At 52.9% G+C, this 25,732-nt stretch overlaps 1 protein-coding gene across 1 annotated transcript; it reads left to right on the plus strand.

Moving 5' to 3' along the window:
- Positions 1 to 5,255: 5,255 nt before the first annotated feature.
- Positions 5,256 to 25,726, plus strand: LOC128980518 (L-gulonolactone oxidase-like; the record flags this gene model as incomplete). The annotated part of the gene is made up of 7 exons (XM_054398991.1): positions 5,256 to 5,261; positions 11,070 to 11,171; positions 11,808 to 11,933; positions 13,457 to 13,551; positions 14,080 to 14,170; positions 15,429 to 15,614; positions 25,619 to 25,726. Coding segments are annotated over exons 1-7 (714 nt in total), but the record flags the coding sequence as incomplete, so codon positions are not given.
- Positions 25,727 to 25,732: the final 6 nt, after the last annotated feature.

Below are 25,732 nucleotides of genomic sequence, written 5' to 3' on the forward strand. Positions count from 1 at the left end.
CAGTCCCCATCTCACCCATCAATCCCTCAAAAGACACAAATCAAGCCCTAAAGGTAAAAATCCAGCCTCAGGAGGACAGAAGACAGGGGACAGGACTCTGTCTGCCAGCTCTGCTCACAGCCTGGAGAACTTGGTCAGGGGTGCATCGGTGGGGAGCCCCTCCAGCCACTTCACCAGGATTCTGTTCAGCTCTGCTGGCCTAGGGAGATGGCAAAGGGCTGGGGTGAGATCTGGCTTCCCCCTGGAGCTGAGCTCAGGTGGAGCAATGCTGTGCAGGGCAGCCATTGTACCTCTCCATCTGTGTCCAGTGTCCGCACTCCTCGATGTGCTCCCGGCGTAGCTGGGGGATCTAAGAAGGGATGTGGGAGAGTGGTGAGGGGTTGTGCCAGGATCTGGCTGCCCTGGCAACCCTAGCTCTTGGAGAGAAAGGAAATACCACCCCCATCCCCTCCCCATATCAGGCTGTCCCCACTTATCAAGAGATGTCCCCATATCTGGGTCAAGTCCAGAGCATCTCAGCATGACAGACCTGCCCTGGGGCTCTCCTACAGTGGGATCTTAGGGAAGCAAGATAGCTTGGGTGCACATTGAGCAGGATGGGACCATGCTGGCTTACCCATTCCTCCATGCCCCTGCTCATGCTGGGATGCAGCACCACATCCTTCCCAGCTGTGACCATCAGCGCTGGCATCATGATCTAGAGGGGAAAGAGGTGACAAGGTGGGGAAGGTGCTGGAGCTGCTGATCCACGGGGCAGGATCAGTCTCTCACCTTCCTGTCCTTGGCAGAGAGTGCCCAGTGCCAGTTGGGTCGCATATTGCGGTACCAGTTCAGGGGGCCACTGGGAGAGAGGGGAATGGAGGGGTTGGTGCTGGGACTCAGCTGCTGTCAGCAGCTGAGTCCCAGCACCAACCCCCCCATTCCCCTGTCTCCCAGTGGCCCCCTGAACTGGTACCGCAATATGCGACCCAACTGGCACTGGGCACTCTCTGCCAAGGACAGGAAGGTGAGAGACTGATCCTGCCCCGTGGATCAGCAGCTCCAGCACCTTCCCCACCTTGTCACCTCTTTCCCCTCTAGATCATGATGCCAGCGCTGATGGTCACAGCTGGGAAGGATGTGGTGCTGCATCCCAGCATGAGCAGGGGCATGGAGGAATGGGTAAGCCAGCATGGTCCCATCCTGCTCAATGTGCACCCAAGCTATCTTGCTTCCCTAAGATCCCACTGTAGGAGAGCCCCAGGGCAGGTCTGTCATGCTGAGATGCTCTGGACTTGACCCAGATATGGGGACATCTCTTGATAAGTGGGGACAGCCTGATATGGGGAGGGGATGGGGGTGGTATTTCCTTTCTCTCCAAGAGCTAGGGTTGCCAGGGCAGCCAGATCCTGGCACAACCCCTCACCACTCTCCCACATCCCTTCTTAGATCCCCCAGCTACGCCGGGAGCACATCGAGGAGTGCGGACACTGGACACAGATGGAGAGGTACAATGGCTGCCCTGCACAGCATTGCTCCACCTGAGCTCAGCTCCAGGGGGAAGCCAGATCTCACCCCAGCCCTTTGCCATCTCCCTAGGCCAGCAGAGCTGAACAGAATCCTGGTGAAGTGGCTGGAGGGGCTCCCCACCGATGCACCCCTGACCAAGTTCTCCAGGCTGTGAGCAGAGCTGGCAGACAGAGTCCTGTCCCCTGTCTTCTGTCCTCCTGAGGCTGGATTTTTACCTTTAGGGCTTGATTTGTGTCTTTTGAGGGATTGATGGGTGAGATGGGGACTGGGAAGAGGCTGGCACAAAGCCTTGCACCAGCTTTGTGCAGTTAGAAGGAGCCCACTGAGCTCTTGTGGGCATTGCAGGGTGGTGAGAGATGTTTTGGGGTTGGATCCATGCTTCTGCCACATCACTCTGACCCCATCTCAGGGGCTTCTCTCCTTCAGGGCTTTTGGCTGGAGGGTCCCAGACTGTGGCCACTTGCGCTGGTTGATTTTTTTTTTTTTTTTTGATGTGGAGGTTTTAATGCACTAGTAATAATTAATTCTGCCAGAAAAATCACCTTTCTGCCTTGTAACACTGGAAAATAAAGCACAAAGTGACACAGGTTGGTTCTCCTCAAGCTCCTTAGGGTACAGCTCCAGGCAGCAAAGAATCATAGAATAGTAGGGGTTGGAAGGGACCTCTAGAGATCAAGTCCAACACCCCCTACCAAATCAGGATCACCTAAGACAGGCCACACAGGAACACATCCAGGTAGGTTTTGAAAGTCTCCAGAGAAGGAGACTCCACAACCTCTCTGCTCCAGCACCCTTACAGCAAAGAAGTCTCTCCTTACATTGAGGTGGATCCTCCTGTGTTCCAGCTTGTACCTGTTGTTCCTTGTCCTATTACTGGGCACCCACCCCTCAGATATTTATAGGCATTACAAGATCCCTTCTCAGCCTTCTCTTCTCCAGACTAAACAGCCCCAGTTTTCTCAGTCTTCCTTCATAGGAGAGATGTTCAAGCCCCTTAATCATCTTTGTAGTTGTCCACTGGACTCTCTCCAGTAGATTTCTGTCTCCTTTGAGTCTTGCTGCCTCTTGCCCATCACTTGTCCCCATGATGCCAGAGCTGAGCTGCCTTCTCTCGAGCTCCCAGCCCTTCTCCTGGCCCCAGCAGACATCCAGCTCGGTGTAAGGATTTGGGCAAACACGCTTGGTATTTCCCCCCCTCAGCTCTCCTCAGCCTTTAGCTATTTTCAGCTGGGGCTTTGTGGTTTGTCTGGCTTCATCCTTCCTCTCAACCCTTTCCAGCTCTGCCAGTGAGCCCTGGGAATGTTTTGCATCCCTGAAAAAGTAGTTGCGTGGATTTGGGATGGGGAAAGAGGGAAAGGAAAACAGCAGCCCCTGGGTGGGTAGCGAGAGGTTTAAAGCTGCTCCCTCAAGCCTGGAGTTATTCATGATCCTGGGTCTGTTGTCCTCGCTGTGTCTGCTGGCTTAGGAGCAGGATTTGGAGTTGTTTTGGCCTCTGCTGCTGAAATATAAAAACCAAGAACACCATTCCCAGGCGTCTGGGAGCTGCAGCCAAGCACCCGCCCTGGAGCCCTGCCCAGAAAGCCAGGCAAGTGCTGCCAAACCACACTGTCCCATGGCAGTGGTATGTGGGTGTGATTATAAGAGGTGTTTGAAGGCTCCTAGCAGCACAAAGTGGCGTTTCCACCCCACTCTTGGGGGCTGCAAGGCTTTGGTTGTGGCCAGCACTGTAGCAGACACTCACCTCGGTGGTGGGAAGAGCAGAGGAATTCATGCTCATTTTAACAGTCAGATGAGGGTTTTGCATTAGCAACCCAGCTCTGTGGCATGGTGGCCAGGCTGCATCAATGGGCTGAGGTGCAACGAGACAAGGGCTGAGTCCTGCCCTTGGGTCACAACAACCTCCTGTAACACTCCAGGCTTGGGGAAGAGCAGCTGGAAATTGACCAGTGGAAAAGGACCTGGGGTGTTGGTTGACAGCTGGCTGAAGATGAGCCAGCAGTGTGCCCAGGTGGCCAAGAAGGCCACCAGCATCCTGGCTTGGAGCAGCAATAGTGTGGCCAGCAGGAATAGGACAGGGATTGTCTCCCTGTAGTGGGCACTGATGGGGCTGCACCTTGAACCCTGGGTTGAGTTCTGGGGCCCTCACTCCAAGAAAGACATTGGGTTGCTGGAGTGTGTCCAAAGAAAGGCAACAAAGCTGGTGAAGGGTCTAGAGCACAAGACTTGTGAGGAGAGGCTGAGGGATCTAGGGTTGTTTAGCCTGGAGAAAAGGAGGCTCAGGGGGGACCTTCTCATTCTCTACAACTCCCTGCAAGGAGGTTGGAGCCAGGTGGGCGTTGGTGCCTTCTCCCAAGGAAGAAGCAATAGGAAAATAGGGAATGACCTCATGTTGTGCCAGCAGGGGTTTTGGTTGGGCATGAAGAACAATTTCTTCCCCAGATAGGTTATCAAGGCCTGGAACAGGCTGCCTAGGGCAGTGTTGGAGTCCCCATCCTTTGAGAGGTTGGAAAGCTGTGTAGCTGTGGTGCTGAGGGCCATGGTTAGTGGTGACCTGGCAGTGCTGGGTTAATGGTTGGACTTAGTGACCTTAAATGTCTCTTCCATGGTGCCTGTGTCCTTGGTCCCTGGGTGTGTTCTTCCCCTGTCCCTGGGGTGCACATATGCTTGAGCTCTCCAGGTGCATATAACCTTGGCCATTAGGGTGCATCCATCCTCCATCCCTGGGGTGCACAGATCCTCACACACACACATCCTCAGCGCCTTCATCAAGCTCAGGTGCCCACACAGTCTGGTGGGCTGGAGTTAGCCCAGGACAACGGGTCAGGATGGAAAGCAGGGACCCAGGAAACCAGCTGAGCCAAAGCAGCCTTAGGCTTTGATACTGACAGGTCTGGGAGGGCAAAGAGCATCAGAAGAGAGGCAGAGTCCCACCCTGGTTTCCTCTGGGGCTTTGCTGCATCTCTCAGAAGGTTTATTGCCAGCCTCCAGCCGTAAACATGAGCGATGGCCCCGGCTGCTGCTGCTGCAGAGCACCCGAGTGGCCAGGCCCCAGCACCAGGGATGAAATGAAGAAGTACCTCTGGCTGCAGTCCAAACTCCTCTGGGCCATTTAGTTTTGCAGCTCAAAGCTGCTCTCAGCAGTCACAGAGGCAGTGAAAGAAGAGGGATTGCATCCCTCAGGATCCCGAGGAGCTAAACCCTCTCCAGGGTGGTCGTGGTGTCCTCTGTGCCATGCACCATGGCTCTGTCCTGCTTCTCTCTCAGCATTTAAAAGTGAAAAGGAAAAAGAAAATGTCTGAAAAGCTTCAAGGTGGGTTTCAAACTCTTAATCCTAGCAGCAGAGAATTTATCTCTCAAAGTCCTGGTGTTAAGGGCAGCTCCTGGAGGGGAAGATCTCTGAAGTCTGGGTGTGGTTTTGAAGGGATGCTCATAATTCCTGCTCTACAAATCCAAACCTTTGAAAACAACAGAAAATATGGAAAAGGAGAACCACAATGTGTCCCTAGGGAAGTGGTGACTGAGCTGCTCTGAGTGGCTGGGTGACAGTGGCAGCATGCAATGGGGCCAGGACCCATCCAGGACTGGGTTTATGAGATGGGAGAACTGCTTAGAACAGCTAAAGCAGGGGCAGGACCCCCTCAGTCTCTGATTCTTGAACTGCTGGCATGATGGACACCCCCCCTCCCTTCCTTGCTTTGCTCTTGCTGATGGCTGTTGGCTGCAAAACCTCCCAAAGGTCCGTAAGCATGAAGGTGAGAGGGTTGACACATGCCCCAGGATGCAATGCTCTGATCTCTGAGGACAAGCAGTAACCTTCCATCACCACCATCCCTACGAGGCTCAGCCCCTTGCTGAGCTGGAAGTAAAACTTCAAGTCCTGTTATTTATCCTCAGCTGGGTTTTTTTAGTGCTTAAGCAAGATGTACTGGGCACTGGTGAGGCCACACATTGAATGCTAGGTTCAGTTTTGGGCCCCTCACTACAAGAAGGACAGGTGTTGGAGTGTGTCCAGAGAAGGGCAAGGAAGCTGGTGAAGAGTGGTCTGGAGCACAAGTCCTGTGAGCAGCAGCTGAGGGAACTGGGATTGATTGGAGAAAAAGAGGCTGAGGGGAGACCTTCTCACGCTCTACAACTCCCTGAAAGGAGGTTGGAGCAAGGTGGGTGTTGGTCTCTTCTCCCAAGGAGCAAGTGATAGGCTAAGAGGGAAATGGCTTCAAGTTACCCTAGGGGAGGTTTAGAATCATATATTCATATTCCTTTTGGTTGGAAAATGCCTTCAGAATCATTCTCTAACTCTACCAAGTCTGCTGCTGATCCATGTCCCCTAGCACCCCTAACACCTCCAGGGTGGTGATTCAATCACCTCCCTGGGGAGCCTGTTCCAGTGCTTGAGAGCCTTACAACATCCAATCTAAACCTCCCCTGGTTCAACCTGAGGTGATTTCCTCTTGCCCTGTCATTTGTTCCCCTTTTCTCTCAGCTGCCTTCTCTGCTGTTGTCTTTCAGCCCCTGGGGATGGCCTTAGACCCTTTCCTCTTGAGCCTTCCTGGTCTCCTTAGCCCTTCAGGACTGCCTCCAAAGGGACTATGTCAACCAGTTTCTGAAACAGGCCAAAGTCTGCCTGTTGCAAGTCCAAGGTGGCAGTTCTGCAGTGCTCACACACACATACACATGGGGTGCACACCAGTCTCCAGCTCTGGCACCAGCAGGGAGTGCTCCCTTTGCCCCACATTGTTTGGGTACAGGGTTGCAGAATTGCACCCACCAAACTTCACAGCACCAGGTTAAATTTCAACCCAGCCCATCCCTGTCCTCCCACTGTGCTCCAGGGTTAAAGTTTCAGCCTCACTGAGAGGGAAAACACTCTGGTAACTGGTGAAGGTCACTCTGTGGCCAACACACCTCAAACTGCAGCATCAGCTCCACCCTGGGGAGCCAGACAGAAGGGTGGCACAAGGTGACCACCTCTACTTGTCCCCTGGACCATATAAAACCCTAGAATTGCAATGATTTTTCTCAGCTTCTCCCTCCAAAGCTGTGAGGCACCCAGGGGTGCTGGCAACAGGGATGCTGAGCTGCAGGGAGGATGTGGTGGGACTCTGGTTGTGCCTGGTAGGGAGGATTAAAGGATAACCTCTCCCTGTTCCTAGGCAGGTTTCAACTTTAGTCAGTGTCCTCTCCTCCTCCAGACATTGTTCATTGCCCCATTTAAGGAAGGAAGCAATTAACTCAGATAAATAAAAGAGGAAGAAGCAGCCCTTGGAGATAGAGAAGTAAAGAATAAAAGCTGCTCATAATGAAGCTGAAACTGTTTTATTCTTAAATGGAGAAGAAAAAGGGCCCAAAACCCCTTCAACCTGATTTCTGGCCTGCGACCCTGCTCACATGGCTCTCAAGACTCAAAAAGCTCCTAACTCAGTTTCATCATAGCTGTAAGAGGGTACAAGGTCTGGCAGCCCCCCAAGTGCAGGCACCTGGAGTACTGTGTCCAGTTCTGGAGCCCCTATTACAAGAAAGATATGGACATGCTGGAATGTGTCCAGAGAAGGGCCACAAGGATGATGGGAGGGCTGGAACACCTCTGAGGACAGGCTGAGAGAGTTGGGGCTTTTAGTTTGGAGAAGAGAAGGCTCTGAGGAACCCTTATTGTCACCTTCCCATATCTGAAGGGGCCCTGCTCCCCTGTGCTGGGCACTGGTGAGGTTGCATCCTGAATCCTGGGTTGAATTTTGGGCCCCTCACCAGGAGAAGGACATTGAGGTGCTGGAGAGTGTCCAGAGAAAGGCAGCATAGCTGATGAAGGGTCTAGAGCACAGGTCTTGTGAGGAGCAGTGGAGAGAGATGTGGCTGTTTAACCTGGAGAAAAGAAGGCTCAAGGGAGACCTTCTCACTCTCTAAATATCCCTGAGAAGAGGGTGGAGTGAGGTGGGTGTTGATCTCTTCTCCCAAGAAACAAGTGATAGACTGAGAGGAAGGGGAGGTTTAGGTTGGACTGGACAACAATTTCTTCATGGGAAGTGCTGACAAGCCCTGGAACAGGCTGCCCAGGGCAGTGTTGGAGTTCCCATCCCTGAAGGGATTGAAAAGCTGTGTAGATGTGGTGCTGAGGGACATGGTTTAGTGGTGCCCTGGCAGTGCTGGGGTAATGGCTGGGCTTGGTGATCTTAAAGGTCTGCAAGCAATTCCATGATTCTAATTTGGCAGCTCACTGCAATCTGAGGGCATTGGCTGTTTGTGGTGCAGAGGTGACAGTGAAGAGAGCAGCTGCAGGGGTAGGAAATTCCATCTTGGTGCCATCAGCTACAGAGGTTCCCACTGAGGGAGCAGTGAGGATCCTATCCCAGTTGCCATCCCTGTTCTGGCTGCTCGGAATAATACCAGCCAGACCACAGCACCCACTGTATCCCTCTCACCCCTCTCAGTTAATGAATAATCCCTTGAGGGGATTTTTGGGAGGGTTTTGGTGACCTTTGCACAGCACTTGGGCACAGTGCTGGTGGCTGGGCAGCTGTGGAGGTGTCTCACCCCAGCCAAACTAGGCTTGAAGGTGTGGTGGAGGATTATTCATTAATTTTCTGCATTGCAGCCAGGAAAACATCAGCAGGGATTTGGGCTGGTCGAGGAGGTCAAAGAGCTTTGAAGGTAGAAGTGAAGACCTGTGGAAACAGCTGCTGTGAGGTCTTTGGCACTCTGCACAGCTCCTGCTTTGTACTTAAGAAGCTATTCCCCTGCCCCCGGGTTCATGACTGTGCTGCGGGAGTTGGGTCTCCAAGAGCATCTCGCAGCTATGTGAAGGCAGCTGCCCACAGCAGAGGTTTCCCCCCTCACAGAGTGCTTCTGGAAGGTCACCTTGGCCGAGTTGGCTGGCTCAGCAATCTCCTTATCATCCCTCCCTTAATGAGGAGGGTTTGCTTATCACCAAAGAGCAGCCACGGAGCGCTGCAGAGCCCCTGCAAATCGCTGCTCTTTGTCCGTCCAGATGAGAGCCATCAGATGGCCAGATCCTGTCCAGCCTTCTGCTCCTGGTGGGGCAGCAAAGTGAGTCTGAGATGCAAGGTGTGAAGTGTCCCCTTCAGAGGAAGCAAAAGCCCTCGAAGGCCATTTTGCATGGAGTGTTGCAATGGAGTGAGGTCGTTGCATCAGCTGCTGCCCGAAGTCCCCCATTAAGGTGACCCCAGACCTGGATCTGGGTCTTTTCCCTGCTCACTTCCTTTGCCCAGCTTGCCAGTGCCAAAGCTGCGGGTCCAGGGGATCTGCTCCAGGGTGAGTGCCACCAAATGAAGTGGATTCTCCTCAAAAACCCTTGGAAGCATCTTCTTCCTCACAGAAACGAGGCATGGTGGGGGTTGGAAGGGACCTCTGGAGACCACCTCGTCCAAACCCCCTGCTTGAACAGAGTCACCCAGGGCAGGCTGCACAGGATTTGGAATCTCTGCAGGGAAAGAGACTCCACAACCTCTCTGGTTAGCCTGTTCCAGTGCTCTGGCACTCTCACAAGACAGTTTTTCCTCGTGGTTCTGGGGAATTTCCTGTGTTCCAATTTGCCCCCAGACCATCCGAGTCTGCAGTATCCCTGTGAGACACAGGGCTCCAGGTTCAAATCTGGGGCTGGCTCTTACTTTCCCGGCCCGGAGCAAAGCGCTCAGCCCCTCTCCTCCCCCGGGGAATGGGGCATATCCCAAGGGCAGGGCTGTTATTCATTATCTTGATGACCCAGAGGTCAGGAACAGCTTTGGAGCAGCCAGGATCCCCCCTCATCCCCGGGGCCAGAGCAGCCACAGTCCTCACTCCAGCAGCATCTCACGGAGAGTCCGACGGGATGGTAAGGAAAAGCCAAGGGGAATTTCTCCGGGTTTGGGGTGGGAAGAGTGGTCCAAGCAGCGCGGAGCCACATGGTGTGGGCAGGGCTGATGGGACGATGAGGGTTTTGTACCACCGGATGTGGATTTAATAACCAGGATGAGAAATAGGAAAGGTGCTTGGAAAAAGAGGGAGGGAATCCAATTATTCCCTGGATAACTCAGGGTAGACTCTGCCTGCTGAGCAGGAGAGGGTTTTGTCTAGAATCACAGAATGGTCTGCCTTGGAAGGGATCTCCAAAGGTCATCTAGTCCAACCCCCTCTGCAGTAAGCAGGGACATCCTCAACCAGATCAGGTTGCCCAGAGCCCTGGATCTTCAGTTTCCTCCGTTTTGTTGTTTTGATTTTTATTTTTTTAACCTTTTCTCTGTCTTTCTCCCTCTGTTGCTCGGCTCAAAGCCCATCTCTGGGTTTAAACCTCCATGGGGGATGATGTGGGACAGCCCAGCCCCACCTCCCCCTCGCCTTGGGAGTTCCTTGCTGCTGTCTGAGCGATCTGCAATAGTTCTTGATGGCCCTCGCTGCAGGCAGTGTCACCTCCCGGGCAGGCTGATGGATCATCACCTACTAGCCACTGTTTCTGCCCTGCCCAGCCCTTGAAAGCAGCCGGAGGGGGTTGAGGTGGAGGATGCTGCAGACACAGCTGGGGAGAGCCCCTTCTGCACCCCTGGAGAACTTTGGTCGGTTTGGGGAGTCTGCTAAAGAGCAGGAATAGGAGCTGAACCCACCCTAGAGATGGGGAAAAGGAAAATGAGCTGAAGGCAGAAGAGGGAGCCTGGATGGGGAGGTGGAAGGTGGAGGGTTTGCTCCTGGGGAGGAGACTGGACAGAACAGGAGTAAGAAAGACCACTGGAGGTGGTGAGGGAATCCCCTGCAGCCAAGGTGTTGTGTTGATGGGGCAGCATGTTGGATCCAGGCCTGCCTGGACAGGGGTATTCACCATCTACTCTGGGCTTGCTCCCCAGCCCTGTGCCAGGTCCTTCCTTGCCCAGTCAGCCCCTCGTGATGACACCATGCACAGGGGCTGTGAGGTAGGTAGGGGTGGATGCTGGGACAAGGTCTGGGAGGAGACCAGAGCAGAAGAAGCCTCACAAACCACAGGATCACAGGATGTTAGGGGTTGGAAGGGACCTCTGGAGATCATCAAGTCCAACCCCCTGCCAGAGCAGGACCATAGAATCCAGCACAGGTCACACAGGAACACATCCAGATGGGTCTTGAAGGTCTCCGGAGAAGGAGACTCCACAACCTCTCTGGGGAGCCTGTTCCAGAGCTCTGTGACCCTCACAGTGAAGAAGTTCCTCCTCATGTTGAGGTGGAACCTCCTGTGCTGTAGTTTATATCCATTGCCCCTTGTCCTATCCCAGGGTGCAACTGAGCAGAGCCTGTCCCCTGCCTCTTGACCCCAAGAGGACCCCAGCACACCTCAGGCTGTAAGAGGCAGGGATGGGCTGAGGTCAATGGAGGTGTCTCAGGTAGCTGGGGCTTCTCTCACTTCTCCCCACTGACTGCTCCTGGGCTGACTTGCTCACATGGAGACATCTCTGCTCTACAGACTCAAGGGGTTGAGATGAACCTCTGTGTCCATAGTACTTTTCCAGATCCTTTGGAAATCTGGCTCTGGTACAGTGGTCTTGGCTGTGTGTGAAAGGTGGGGAGACACTTGCTTTCTTCTGCTACAGTTCTTGGTTTTGCTCCAGGTTCATGGTCAAGGAGGATTCAAGTTCCAGAACTGGGCCAAGACTTATGGCTGCTCTCCAGAGTTGTACTTCCAGCCCACTTCAGTGGAGGAGATCCGGGAGGTAAGGAAGGGTCTTCCAGGAGACAATCCAGTAGAAATGAAGGGGAGGAAAGGGCAGGAAGGGCTGTGGTGCTCCTGCATGTTCAGTCAGAGAGGTCACAGATGGTGACAGCATGAGTCCTTCTCTTAGCCCAGGAGCTGGCTCACCCTACTGAACTGCACATTCTCCAGCAGATGTGTCAAACACCTAAGAGAGGGAGAAAACAAACTTGCCTGGGCCCAGCTGGCCCAGCTGTTCCCTGGGTATCAGCATCTGGCATCCTTCTGGGGTCCCCTGCTTGCCCCAGCTGCCATATTGAGGGATGGGAGTCACTTTTGTTACCCCAGAGATGCCTAGGATGTCTCAGGTGGGCATCACCTCTTCTAGGACCATATAATCAGACAATGGTTTGGGTTGGAAGCACTCTTTAAAGGTCATCGAGTCCAACCCCCAAGGATGATCCCAAGGACTGTCTTAGGAGGTGTTTGGGCTCCAGGGATGGTTTTAACCCCCAGAAGCTGGATTATCCAAGTAAATGGATGCCAGCCATGGGTGAGATTTTATCTTGGGATGTCTCAGAGTGCCTCTGGAATCACCTTTAGCCCATGACTTTGAGGGGAGATGTTGGGTGCTCAGGACCACCTGTTGTCTCTGCAGATCCTGGATATGGCCAGGCAGCAGAACAAGAGGGTCAAGGTGGTGGGGGGAGGTCACTCTCCTTCGGACATCGCCTGCACTGAGGACTTCATGATTCAGATGGGGAAGATGAACCAGATCCTCAAGGTGAGACTGGCTTCTGGGAGGTGGTGTTGTGCCCTGGAAATGTGGTGACAGCTCTGTTCATGCAGCCACCTATGGCTCTGGCAGGCATTAGCTATACCCAGAGAGGGAGGTGGAAGAATGGAGAGGCTTTCTTCTCCTCACCGACAGGAGCTTTCCCAAACCAGACCATGCACACTTCCCCAGTGGAAACCCTTCCTTTGTGTGTTGGAAGTGATATCTTCTCAATGTGTGTTCAGGGAGCACTTAGCCATGGAATGTTGTCCTCATCACACCATGGTCCGCTGGATGGGGAGGAGAACTTGGAAGGGTCACCTTGACAGAAGTGCCTCAGGTGCAGCACAGCCTGGCAAAGACCCAGCTGGGTGTTCATGGTCCATGGCTGGTGGGCAGCATCCCTGTGGGAGGTTGCTCTGTTGGATGACACTGGGAAGGAAATAGTTCTTCCTTGCTGCCTGTGGAGCAGGTCCTGAACTGTAGAACAGCCCCAGTTCCCTCAGCTGCTCCTCACAAGACCTGTGCTCTGGACCCTTCACCAGCTTCCTTGCCCTTCATTTCACATGTTCCAGCACCTCAAAGTCCTTGGAGTGAGCAGTCCCAAAGTGAACCCAGGATTCAGGGCAAGACCTCCCCCGTGCCCAGTACAGGAGGACAATCCCAGCCCTAGTCCTGCTGGCCACACTATTAGTGACCCAAGCCAGGATGCTGGTGGCCTTCTTGGCCACCTGAGCACATGTTGGCTCATCTTTAGCCACCTGTTGACCAACACCCCCAGGTCCTTTTCTGCTGGGCAATTTCCAGCCACTCTTCCTGAAGACTGGAGGATTGCAGGGGGTTGTTTTGACCCAAGTGCAGAACCTGACACTGATCTTATTGAATCTCATCCCATTGGCCTTAGCCCATTGATCCAGCCTGACCAGGTCCCTCTATGGAGCCTCCAGACCCTGCAGCAGATCAACCTTCCCACCCAACTTGGTGTCATCACATATATTCCCTTGTACATGTTTGTGTGTGTGTGTGTGCAGCTGAAGGTGAGGAAATCCTGATGCCGGCAGTGTGTTCTGAGAGCTGGGTCATTATTGGTAATTAGCAACAATCATTAATTAAGGTACTGCTCCCTCCCTGACAGCTCTGTCAGAAGCAGGATGAATAGCTCCTGGCTGGCTGAAGCTGCCCAAGCCAGGCAGCAGGCCAGAGTGAAGAGCTTTGCTGAGGGCAGAGCTTTGAAGGGTCTTCTTCCTTGCCTTGCTCAACACCTAGGAGATGTTCTGTGAGAGGTTACACACCTCTGAGACCAGAGAGAGCAGAGGGCAACAGGGAATGGACCAGGAGCAGGAACCAGTGGCACCACTGGGTTGGAGGAGGTTTGGGTTGGGTGAAGGTCTGAGAGGTGGCATCTCAGGATGGAGCAAGTCCTTCCTGGTGTGTGGACATTGCTTTGGTAAGAGCAGAGTTGTTCTCAATGGGGTGTTTCTCCTCCCAGCTGTGTGACCTTCCCCTCTCTCCTCCCATCCCATCCTGTGCAGGTGGACAAGGAGAAGCAGCAAGTGACCGTGGAGGGAGGGATTTTCCTCTCGGATCTGAACGTGGAGCTGAGCAAGCAGGGGCTGGCCCTGGCCAAGTGAGTGGGACACGTGCATGGGGCCATCCCTCTGCCTCCTCCTGTCCTTGCCCCACATCAGGTTCTGGGAGATGGCAAAATCAAGATGTTTGAAGGGCTTTTACTGCAGAACAGAGATGTTTACTTCAGGGTCTGGTCTTCACAGGTCCGTGATGGAGGAGCTGATCCTGCCTTAGAGTGGGAGGCAGGACAAAGGGAACCTCTATCACAGTACATCAGAGGTTGGAAGGGACCTCAAGAGATCAATCCCTACACCTATTCTACTCTCTCTGTACCCACTGAGCTGGCCCTTCCCATGTCATTGCTTTTGGGATGTCTCCCCAGAAGAGGAGGTGGAAGTGGTGGTCTGGGGGTCCAAAGTTACCCACCCATTGCTGCAGGCTACCCTGCAGGGTGGAAGACCTTTCTTGTTGGGGTAGGGGAGCATTTCCTGGGGGTCTCTGCAGGGCCTCCACATGCTGTAACACCTGCCCAAGTGGGATGTCCTCACAGGCTGAGGCTCTTACCCATCCCTTCATCTGTCCCCAGCTTAGGAGCCGTTTCTGAGGTGACAGCTGCTGGTGTGATTGGGACAGGGACACACAACACTGGGATCAAGCATGGCATCCTCCCCACCCAGGTGAGACACAAGTCTGGAGCGTGTCAGCTCATGGACCTCAGCGTCTTGAGGGCTTCAGGGAAGATGTTCCATCACCCAGTACGGGTCTGGTGACATGTCTTGGGGTTCCCCCAAGACAGAGCTGCTTTAGAGGACCCTCAAGTCCTCCATGCACAGTGAGACCTCCTCAGCTGCCAGCCAAACCAGAATCCAGCTCAAAACTCCTCTACCTCTGTGCTTCATGGTTGTAAAATGCAATGAGTAAGGTCTGTACTTAAGTTCTTGTGCTGGAGCACCCCACAACCAAACCTCTGCAGGTCCCAGGTCTGGGTTTAACTAGGCACTGATGGAAATCCTCTGCTCAACTCAAATCCTCTGTGTTGACTCCACCAATGGTTATGGAGAAGTAACCTGAGGTAGTTTTATTTCTTTATTTGATGGCTTTTCCTAGCACCATCTAGGGTGGGAGGGAGGGGGCCTGGTTGAGCCAGGCTCAGCAGAAAGCACCCTGAGATGATGACTGTGTCTGGTAGCTTTAGGCTGTGCCTGGGAAAACTTTCCACAGCTCTTGAACAGAAAGTAGTAGCATGTAAATAAATTACCTTTGGATGTAAAAGGGAAAATAATGCTATGGTCTCAATAATCCCACTGGCCAGGTAACTAACATACTTTACAAAACTAACTTTCTCTCTTTTCAGGCTTCCCTCACTCTAGTTGGTTAGTTAGGGTTGGGTGATCAGTTGGACTTGATGATCCTGGAGGTCTCTTCCAACCTGGCTGACTCTGTGATTCTGCTGGCTTGCTGACCCTGACTGTGTTCTTTGTTGTGGCTAAGTACTAATAAGCTCTCTCTCTGCTTTTCTCCTTTTTTTCTCTTGTCCTGTGTGCAGGGGGGAAGAGGAGGAAGCTGTTGGTACTCCCCTGGTTTGTCCAGGGGGGTTCTTGTGTTGTACATGTCTGTAGGCAGTGCATGTTTTGTACATGGTCATTGCATTCCATATTGGTAGGTTGTAGTTTTGCTTGTAAATAGAACTTAATTTGCTTCCATTTGTAGCTTTGCCTGTAAATAGAACTTAATTTGCTTCCATCTGTAGTTTTGCCTGTAGATATAACTTAATTTGCTTCCATCTGAGCTAGTCTGGCAATTTTCTTTTGGGGGGTTAATTTTCAACCCACCACACTGTGGCACAGGAGTTTGCTTAATCTAGCTCCCAGCCATGAGTTTTGGGATGGAGATGGGACACGTTGAATGCTCACTGAAGCTTTGCTCCCTTGGTAGGTTGTAGGACTCACACTGCTGACAGCCTCAGGGGACATCCTGGAGTGCTCTGAGTCCATCAACGTGGACATCTTCCAGGCTGCTCGTCTGCACCTTGGCTGCCTGGGCATCGTGCTTACAGTCACCTTCCAGTGTGTGCCTCAGTTCTACCTGCATGAGGTGGCCTTCCCCTCCACCCTTACTCAGGTATGACATGGGGGATGTGTTTGAAGCCTCCCTGGGGACAAGCAAAGCTCGTGGTGAGGTGTGGACGTGGTTGGAGGGAGACTGGGAAATGGTCATGGTAGAAAGTCTTAGAGGTGTGTCTAGGTTGCATTCATAGAATGGTCTGGGTTGGAAGGGACCTCCAGAGGCCACCCAGTGCAATTCCCTGTGCAGCAAGCAGGGGCATCCTCAACTTGATCAACCAGATCAAGAAAAGTGCAAACAGAACCCACAGCTAGGAGAGGGCAACTGAGCTACACCCAGCCAGCCCCAGCTGAAGGGCAGAGATTGTGTGGGCAACTGCATGCCATACTTGGCATGGGGCATCATCTGCCCTGCTGCATCCCTCCCATCCAGTGACCCTCACAACCTGCTGTTCCTCAGTAGAAGGCATTTTTCAGCACTTGGAGGGCTCTCGGTCTGCTGGGGGAATGTGTCTTCATGGTGTTCTGAGTCCCTCAATTCAAGAAAGATGTTGAGTTGCTTAAATGTGTCCAGAGAAGAGCAACAAAGCTGGGGAGGGGTGTGGAGCACCAGGACCCTCTGCAGCCACCCCTCTGCATCCAGCCTGAGGGAGCTGAGCAGGGAGGGAGAGTGATGGGGAAAGACAGAGAGATGAAAGCTGTTTCCTTTGTTTTTCTTTCTGGTGGTTTCTGAGAACCACAAGGCTCCATCCTTGGGAGATGTGTCCGTTCCCAGCAAGACCAGGGCAGTGTTTGGCCCCATTGTGCTTGGCACTGGTGAGGCCACGCTTCAAATGCTGTTCAGTTTTGGGCCCCTCACTCCAAGAAGGACTCTGAGGTGTCCAAAGAAGGGCAATGAAGCTGATGAAGGCTCTAGAGCACAAGTCTTGTGAGGAGCAGCTGAGGGAACTGAGGTTGTTTAGGCTGGAGAAAAGGAGGCTCAGGGGAGACCTTCTCTCTCTCCCTGAAAGGAGGCTGGAATGAGGTGGGGGTTGATCTTTTCTTCCAAAGAATAAGCAATAGAACAAGAGGAAAAAGCCTGAAGTTGCACCAAGGAAGGTTCAGGTTGGACATGAGGAACAATTTCTTCCCCAAAAAGGTTGTCAAGGCCTGGAACAGGCTGCCCAGGGCAGTGGTAGGGTCCCCATCCCTGGAGGGATTGAAAAGCTGTGGAGATGTGGTGCTGAGGGACATAATTCAGTGGTGACCTGGCAGTGCTGGATTAATGGTTGGAGCCAATGATCTTAAAGGTCTTTTCCAACCTAAATAATTCTATGATTCTATGATGATCAAGTCAGAAATGCTGAAGGAGCCTGCAGGCATTGGTGCTCCTGCCCTGGGCACTTGCTGCTGTCCATGGGAGATGTCACCATGGCTCTGCTCATTTTAACCTGCTGTTCCCAGGAGCTGGCAGGTCAGCAGAGAGCTGATGGCTCCAGGTACACTTGACTAAGCCTTATGCAGATTTAATGTCCCAGCTGGAGAAAATTGCCCTTAGTGGAAATCCTGAGCTGCTCTGAGGAGCCTGCTGTGCTGCCTGGACTTCAGAAGAACAGGGAGAAGATTGTGTTTGCACTGAGCCACCATCCCCGGAGGCAAGCAGTGCAGGGATGGGTCCTGGAGGAGAGGAGCAGCATCCTGCAGGGTACAGCTGCTCCATGAGCTGGGAGCTCTCTGAGGAAGTGCCATCTCCCATCTCGTTGTCTCCTGCTGATCAGCTGCTGGAGAGCAGTGCTTTAGTCCAGCAGCTGCTGGGCCACCTAAAATTGTCCATTAGCATCCTGAGCTCTGGTCTCTCCTGCTGGATGAGGTCAGGGTAGTTTTGGGGATGGGGCCCTCAGCAGGGGGTTGGACTAGATGATGATCTCCAGAGGTCCCTTTCAACCATTCTGTGATCTCCCAGTTTGCAGGCTGGTTGTGAGCTGAACTTGGGACAAAAACTGTGGTGTGGGGATGAGGAGGAGTGTGATGGCTGACACATTGCAAGGTCCAGAGTGAACAAATCTCTTCTCAAGATCCAAGCCCAGGGCTGTATTTGTGTCATGTGGTGGAAAACTCTCCTGAAGCCAATTGTCACATTGCTCCTGGCATTCTCTGTCTCCATCTTGCCAAAGTGGCAGTCACCCAGCCTGAGGTGTGCAGTGCTGTCTGGGACAGCCTCAAGGCAGGTGGCTGTCCAAGGAGGCTTTCTGACCTGCTCCCTCATGGGTCAGGATCTTGCGTGGCTCTGAAGGTTTCGCATGCTGTCTCCCCCTCAGTAAGTTCCTCTGCTGTCCACCATATCTCTGGTGTTCCCTCTCAGTCCTCCCAGAAGGAGGACATCTTGCATGTAAGGGCCCTTGACTGGTCATGGAGAGCATGAGTTTAGCTCTTTGCTCAGTGTGTGGCTGAGGCACTGGGGACAGTGTCCTGGGATGCTGGTACAGAGGTGCTTAGTGCTGGAGAGTGGTTGCCTCCAGCTGGGCTTTGCATCCTCAGCAGGAACCTGGCTGATTCCCCTCAAGAGAGGCATGAAATGCCCTTTTGGGGGGCAGTGCATCTCCTGGGCTTTATGAGCTTGGATCCCCACGTGGCTCTGTGGCCAGTGGTGGGTAGGATCTGATTCCCTCAGAAAGCCTTTAGAAGGCTCAGTGGGCATTTCTACAGGGTGATTTGAAGGAATTCTTTCTCCTGGGAAGACATCAAAACTGACTTTCCATGCCTCTGCCATTATATAAATTCCTTTCAACTGCTGAATGCATTTCCTTGGAGCCCACCCACCCTCATGGTGCCCAGGAGGCTGGATGGAGTGAGCTGTTCCATTTGATGTTCAGCTCATCCACTGTGCCAGGATGTGACCTGCTGCCTTGAGCTGAGCAATCAGCCAGCTTGCCCCATGTCTTTGGCACCAGATCATCACTGGAGGCTGCAGCATTGCACAAGCTGAAGCCTATGGAGAAGAGGCCACCTGCAAGCCACCTGGGGGCTTTCTAAATGCTCTGTGGACTCACTGGAAGGACTTTATGGATGGGGAACATGAGGAATGAAGTCCACCAGCAGGAAGAAATCAGTGGTGATGGAAAAGAACCTCAGGGATATCATCTTTGCCCTCCTGTGAGGTCTGACAACCCTGGTGATACATCCTCAGCAGCATCCTCATCCACTGCTTCATTTGGGTCTCACAGGTCCAGTTCCAGCCCTGGCTATAATGACACCACAAGCCTTTGTTGAATCTGGCTCATGAAAAATAAACAGTCCTTGGGCACAAGCAGGAGAATTCATGGCAGGATTGATCAGAGCTGTGGCACCAGGAAAGCTCCAAGAAATGCTGTCCTTAATTTTTTTCTGGACTGAATTATTCAGTGTCCCCTTTGGAGTGGCTTGAACACAACCATGACAGTGGATTTAATGTGCTTGTGCAGTATCTCCTTCCTAAGCCCTGATCCAAAGCCACCTGGAGCTCCTCGTGCTGGGCCATGGGAAGCTGGGCTGAGTCAGAAAGTGGACAGGGAGGTCCATGAACGTTTCCCAAGTCCATTAATGTGTCTGCCCACCTGCTGTCAGCCCCTAAGAGCAGCTGCAGTGGAGCAGTTGAGAGTTGGAGCACTTCAGAGTCTTTTTTTTTTCCCTGGGAGGTGGGAAGGGAAGATAGAGGGATAAGGGAAACCTGCCAAGATAATTTCTCCAGCCTGCAGTGAGTTCATTAACTGTGTTTCTAGTTGCAGAGGTGAAGAGTTTGTGCTTACAGAATCCCAGCATGTTTGGGGCTGGAAGAGACCTCTGGGGATCGTCTAGCCCAACTACCCTGCTGAAGCAGGGTCACCCACAGCAGGCTGCCCAGGATCACATCCAGGCAGGTTTGGAATCTCTCCAGGGAGATTACACAACTTCTCTGGGCAGCCTGGTCCAGGGCTCCAGGCAATAAGTTTTTGTTGCTGTTCAGGTGGAACCTCTTGGGTTCCAGTTTGTGCCTCTGTTACCACTTGTCCTGTCACTGGGCACCACTGAAAAGGGTCTGGCTCTATCCTCTTGCTCCCTGCCCTTTAGCTATTGATCTGCATTGAGAAGATCCCCTCTCAGGCTGCTCTTCTCCAGCTTAAACAACCCCAGGTCTCTCAGCCTTTCCTTCTCAGAGAGATGCTCCAGTCCCCTCAACATTTTTGTAGTGTCCTCTGGACTGTCTCCAGTAGTTCCCCATCTCTCTTGAACTGAGGAGCCCAGACCTGGACACAGTACTCCAGGTGTGGCCTCCCTGGGGCAGGATAGAGAGGGAGAAGAACCTCCCTGACCACCTCATAAACCCTGCCAGACTCCTCAGACCTTCAGTGCACCCTAGAGCACCATTGCTCAGGCAAGCTGCCAGGCTGAGTGTTGGTTTGTGTTGTTGGTTTGTATACAGCACAGAACCATAGAATTTTATAGGTTGGAAGAGACTCTTAAGATCCTTGAGTCCAATCATCAAGCCAGCACTGCCAGGTCACCACTAAACCATGTCCCTCAGCACCTCATTTCCATAGCTTTTCAATCCCTCCAGGGGTGGGGACTCCACCAGTCTGTTCCAGGGGCAGTCTGTTCCAGGTCTCAACAACCCTTTTCATGAGGAAATTGTTCCTCACGCCCAACCTAAACCTCCCCAGCACCACCTGAGGCCTTTTCCTCTGGTTTTATTGCTTATTCCTTGGGAGAAGAGACCCCACCTCCACCTCCTAATCTACTCTTTTTTTTAGCTGGGAAGCTCACAAGCCCTGAGCCCAGCCTGAGCGTTACCCTACCCAGCATCATGCTCTGCTCCCTGCAGAGCTCAGGGCAGCCCTCCCTGTCCCTTGGGGCTGTGAGGAGGTTTAACCAAGCTTGCTCTCTATAAATATTAATGCCATTATCAATCCTCTCTCATCGCTGCTCCTCTCCTGCTTCCAGAGCTCTGCCTTTCGTGTCGAGCTGCCCAGCGAGGCAGAAGAGAATAATGGCAAGGGAGCAGGTTGCTTGAAATATTTAAGCCTGAGTTATCTAAGACATTGCAAATAATATATGTCAGAGGGGCAAGGCTTGGATTTGTGGTTATATAAGGCTCTGCTTGCTTTCTTCTCTGGCCTCGTGATTGCCTTTATCACTGGGATATAAACTCGAGCTGCTCTCGCTGCTGACAGTGAGCAGGGACAAGAGGCGTTTGGTGTACAGCTGAGGTCACCAGAGACTATCCCTGGGTGGTGGTGAGGATGGAGTCAGCCTCCTCTTGCCCCAAACCTGATGAGAAGCTGGTGAAGATCGTAGAATCATAGAATGAACCAGGTTGGAAGAGACCTCCAAGCTCATCCACTCCAACCCATCACCCAGCCCTAAGCAATCAACCAGACCATGGCACCAAGTGCCTCATCCAGTCTCCTCTTGAACATCTCCAGGGACAGTGACTCCACCACCTCCCTGGGCAGCCCATTCCAATGGGCAATCACTCTCTCTGTGAAGAACTTCCTCCTAATATCCAGCCTATACCTTCCCCGGCACAGCTTGAGACTGTGTCCTCTTGTTCTGGTGCTGGTTGCCTGGGAGAAGAGACCAACCCCTACCTGGCTACAACCTCCCTTCAGGTAGTTGTAGACAGCAATGAGGTCACCCCTGAGCCTCCTCTTCTCCAGGTTAAGCAACCCCAGCTCCCTCAGCTGCTCCTCATAGGGCTTGTGTTCCAGACCCAGGATGGATCAGATACTTCTTACCTTTAGGGCTCTGTGAGCTGGAGTATGTCTGTATATATCATAGAATCACAGAATGGTTTGGGTGGGAAGGGACTTTTAAAGGTCATCTAATCCACCCCACCTGCAGTCAGCAGGGACACCTTCAGCTAGATCAGATTTCTTGGAGCCCCATCCAACCTGACCTGGAATGGTTCCAGGAATGGGACATCTTCCACCTCTCTAGGCAACCTGGGCGAGGGCCTCACCACACAGTGTAAAACACATCTCCTCTCTAGTCTTAATCTCCCCTTTCATTTCAAAACCATCTCCCCTTCTGTCACATCAGGCCCTGATGAAGAAGTCTGTCCTCAGCTTTCTTACTGGCCCCTTTTAATTTTTGAAAGGCTGCAACAGGCTCCTTGGAGCCTTCCCTTCTCCAGGCTGATTAACCTCAACTCTCAGCCCAGCCTCACAGCACAGAAGTTCCAGTCCTCAAATCATAGTTTTTGCCTTCTCTAGACTAGCTCCAACAGGTCTCTCCTGTGTTGAGGACTCCAGAGTTGGACCCAGCACTGCAGGTGGGGTCTCACTGGAGCAGAGGGGCAGAATCCCCTTCCTTGACATGCTGGCCACACTGCTCTGGATGCAGCCCAGGACACAGATGGCCTTCTGGCAATAATAAGGCAATGAGTTTGTCTTCTAGGAAGGTCTCTGGTTGGCTTCTGAACCCATCCAAACCTTTGGCCATGTGCAGGCTTTCACGACTTAGTGACCTGGTGGATGACCAACTGCTTCTTTTGGGTCTGTCACTTCATAATGCTAAGTCTAACCCCAACCCCTAACATCCCCCCTAACCCTTAGGGGGATGTGGCAGGCACAAGCTTCAAGACCAGTTTCTCAAGTCCACCCAGTGCCTAAATCCCCTCTCCATTGCTGGGTCTGACCTTGTCCCCATTAGCCAGAAATGTTGAGTTTGGAGGTGTTCAGGGCTAGGCTGGCTAAGACCTTGAGCAACCTGGTCTAGTGGAAGGTGTCCCTGCCCGTGCCAGTGGGGTTGGAACTAGATGGTCTTTAACGTCCCTTCCAACTCAGACTATTCTATGAACCTATGAATCTATGAATTTGAAGCAATCAAACCTTCACTGCAGCAGGCTGGGTGCCTGCCCCTCAGCTCAGTTTGCTGACAAGGCTGTTTGCAAGCAAGAGAGCAGGCAGCTCCTTTTGACCCAGCCGTTCCAAAGCGAAGGGATGAACAGGAGCCAGCAGTGTGCCCAGGCAGCCAGGAGAGCCAATGGCATCCTGGCCTGTGTCAGGAATAGTGTAGCCAGCAGGACAAGGGAGGTTATTCCCCTGTACTCAGCACTGGTCAGGCCACACCTTGAGTCTTGTGTCCAGTTCTGGGCTCCTCAATTCAGAGAGGTGTTGAGGTACTGGAACGTGTCCAGAGAAGGGTGACGAAGCTGGTGAGGGACCTGGAACACAAGCCCTATGAGGAGCAGCTGAGGGAGCTGGGGGTGTTTAGCCTGGAGAAGAGGAGGCTCAGGGGAGACCTCATTGCTGTCTACAACTACCTGAAGGGAGGTTGAACCCTGGTGGGGGTTGGTCTCTTCTCCCAGGCAACCAGCAGCAGAACAAGAGGACACAGTCTCAAGTTGTGCCAGGGGAGGTACAGGCTGGATGTTAGGAGGAAGTTCTTCACAGAGAGAGTGATTGCCCATTGGAATGGGCTGCCCAGGGAGGTGGTGGAGTCACTGTCCCTGGAGATGTTCAAGGGAAGCCTGGATGAGGCACTTGGTGCCATGGTCTGGTTGATTGCTTAGGGCTGGGTGATGGGTTGGAGTGGATGATCTTGGAGGTCTCTTCCAACCTGGTTGATTCTGGGCTCTTGAGAGGGAAAAAAAGATCTCTGCATGCTCCAGGTATTTCTCCACTGCCTGCACTGGCCACAAGATTTCCAGCACCTCCAACTCCAGCACTCAGCCAGCAGCCAAGGTCCCTAAGGACTGCTGAAGCTGCCTTGCTCGCTGCCTTCAGCTCTTGCCCACTGTGCTGTAATTATCCGGCAGAGTCGCTGGGCTCGCTTTGTTCAGGCTGATCTCCCCCGAATCAAAAGCACAGATGGGAAAGGTCACCCTCACCAGGCAGTTGCTGCTGTGGCTGGAAGACAAGCAGCTGTTGGCAGGATCACCTTGGGAGGGCTGCAGCTTTCTTGTCCCCATTCGTTTTAGCCACTCAACACTTCTGTGCCTGAACCGAACACGTGAAACCCAACACGAGAGGACAGAGTCTCAAGCTGCACCAGGGGAGGTTTAGGCTGGATGTGAGGAAGAAATTCTTCACAGAAAGAGAGATTGCCCATTGGGATGTGCTGCCCAGGGAGGTGGTGGAGTCACCATCCCTGGGAGTGTTTAAAATGAGAGTGGATGAGGCACTCAGTGCCATGGTTTAGTTGATTGGATGGTGTTGGGTGACAGGTTGGGCTTGATGACCTTGAAGGTCTTTTCCAACCTGGGTAATTCTGTGATTCTTTCTGTGGGACTGTAGCTTCTGCCCTGCTCCATCAGTGTCAGTGCATGATCAGTAAGTTCAGATGTGGTGCCAGGGGACGTGGTGCAGAGGTGAACTTTGCAGAGTAGGGTCTGCAGGAAGGATGGAGTGAGACTGCTTACAAGGGCCTGCAGTGACAGGACAAGGGGCAAAGGCTTCAAACTAGAGAAGGGCAGTTTTAGATTGGATATCAGGAAGAAGTTCTTCACAATGGGGGTGGTGGAACACTGGAACAGGTTGCCCAGGGAGGTGGTTGAGGTCCCTTCCCTGGAGATATTCAAGGTGAGGCTCAACGAGGCCCTGGGCAGCCTGATCTAGTTGGGGATGTCCCTGCTGACTGCAGGGAGGTTGGGCTGGATGACCTTTGGAGGTCCCCTCTGGCCTGGACCGTTCTATGAGGCTATGATTCTATGATTCATACAATCATAGACTCTTAGATTTGTAGAATTCATAGAATCATAGACTCATAGAATTGTTAGGGTTGGAAGGGACCTCAAGGATCATCCAGTTCCAACCCCCCTGCCATGGACAGGGACACCTCACACTAGATTAGGTTGCCCAGAGCCACATCTATGATTCTGTGATTCTATGGTCATGGTTGTCAAGCTGTGCAGCAGTCTGCCAAGAGCAGTGGTGGAGTCCCCATCCCTGGAGGGATGGAAAAGCTGTGCAGATGTGGTGCTGAGGGACATGGTTAGGTGGTGACCTGGCAGTGCTGGGTTAACAGTTGGGCTCAATGGTCTTAAGGGTCTCTTCCATCCAAAACAATTCTGTGATTCTATGATTCAAGCAAACTCCTCAAAGCAAAGCTTCTGCAGTTTTAAGCCTTTCTGCAAAGCTGTGGGAGAGGGTGGTTGGAGAGCTGCTGGCCCAGACAAAGTAGCACCATGAAAGGGGTGAGCTCAGGGTCCTTCCACTCCTGCACAGACAGGCAGGGACAAGGGGCAAGGGCAGAAAGGTTGGCTCATTTCTGCAGGTGCTGCTGTGTCATGCAGTGGGATTTTCCCTGGAGCAAGACCCCAGTGGCCCTGGGAGCAGGCTGATATGTCCTGAGGCTGTGGTCACCTCCTTGAACCCCATCACCTGCATGGGCTGTCTGCTCACACTCCCTGCGCCTCACTGTCCTCAGTTCCTGGCATCTCTCTCCTCTGAGGCATCTGCCTTTCCTAAAGCTCTTTTTTGTGTCTTTATGAATAATTTGGCAATTCTGTGTTTGAAGCAGGAATGTCTGTGGGACAGGGCCATGTAGCACTTCCCAGCTCCATTCCCTGTTGTATCCCAGCTCCATGCTCCATTGCATCTGGGCTCTGCCCCCTGTTGTATCCCGGCTCCATTCCTTGTTTTATCTTGGCTCTATGCCACATACAATCCCAACTCTCTTCCCCATGGACCCCCAGGAGGTTCCACCTCAACATGAGGAGGAACTTCTTCATTGGGAGGGTCACAGAGCACTGGAACAGGCTCCCCAGAGAGGTTGTGGGGTCTCCTTCTCTGGAGACTTTCAAGCCCCATCTGGATGTGTTCCTGTGTGACCTGTGCTGGATTCTGTGCTCCTGCTCTGGCAGGGGGTTGGACTGGAAGATCTCCAGAGGTCCCTTCCAACCCCTAACATCCTGTGATGGTCTCTGTTAACCTCTTGGTACTTGACTGGACTCTGTCGGCCCCACTCCAACCCAAGGCTTGCCAAGACTATCCAGATGGAATTCTTGGACCTTCTGCGGCACTAAATGAGAGTCCTCTCAAGATGCCTTCAAGTCCTGTTCCCAGGATGCCTGCTCCATGGCTAGGGGTGATTACCAACCAGCCTCCACTTATCTGGCTGTTGCAGGTCCTTGATCACCTTGATGAGCACCTGAAGAGATCCCAGTACATGAGGTTCCTCTGGTTCCCTCACAGCGAGAACGTCAGCGTCATCTACCAGGATCCCACCAACAAGGTAGGT

The sequence above is a fragment of the Indicator indicator genome, unplaced genomic scaffold, assembly GCF_027791375.1.
Source record: "Indicator indicator isolate 239-I01 unplaced genomic scaffold, UM_Iind_1.1 iindUn_scaffold_233, whole genome shotgun sequence".
In the NCBI taxonomy this organism is placed as follows: domain Eukaryota; kingdom Metazoa; phylum Chordata; class Aves; order Piciformes; family Indicatoridae; genus Indicator; species Indicator indicator.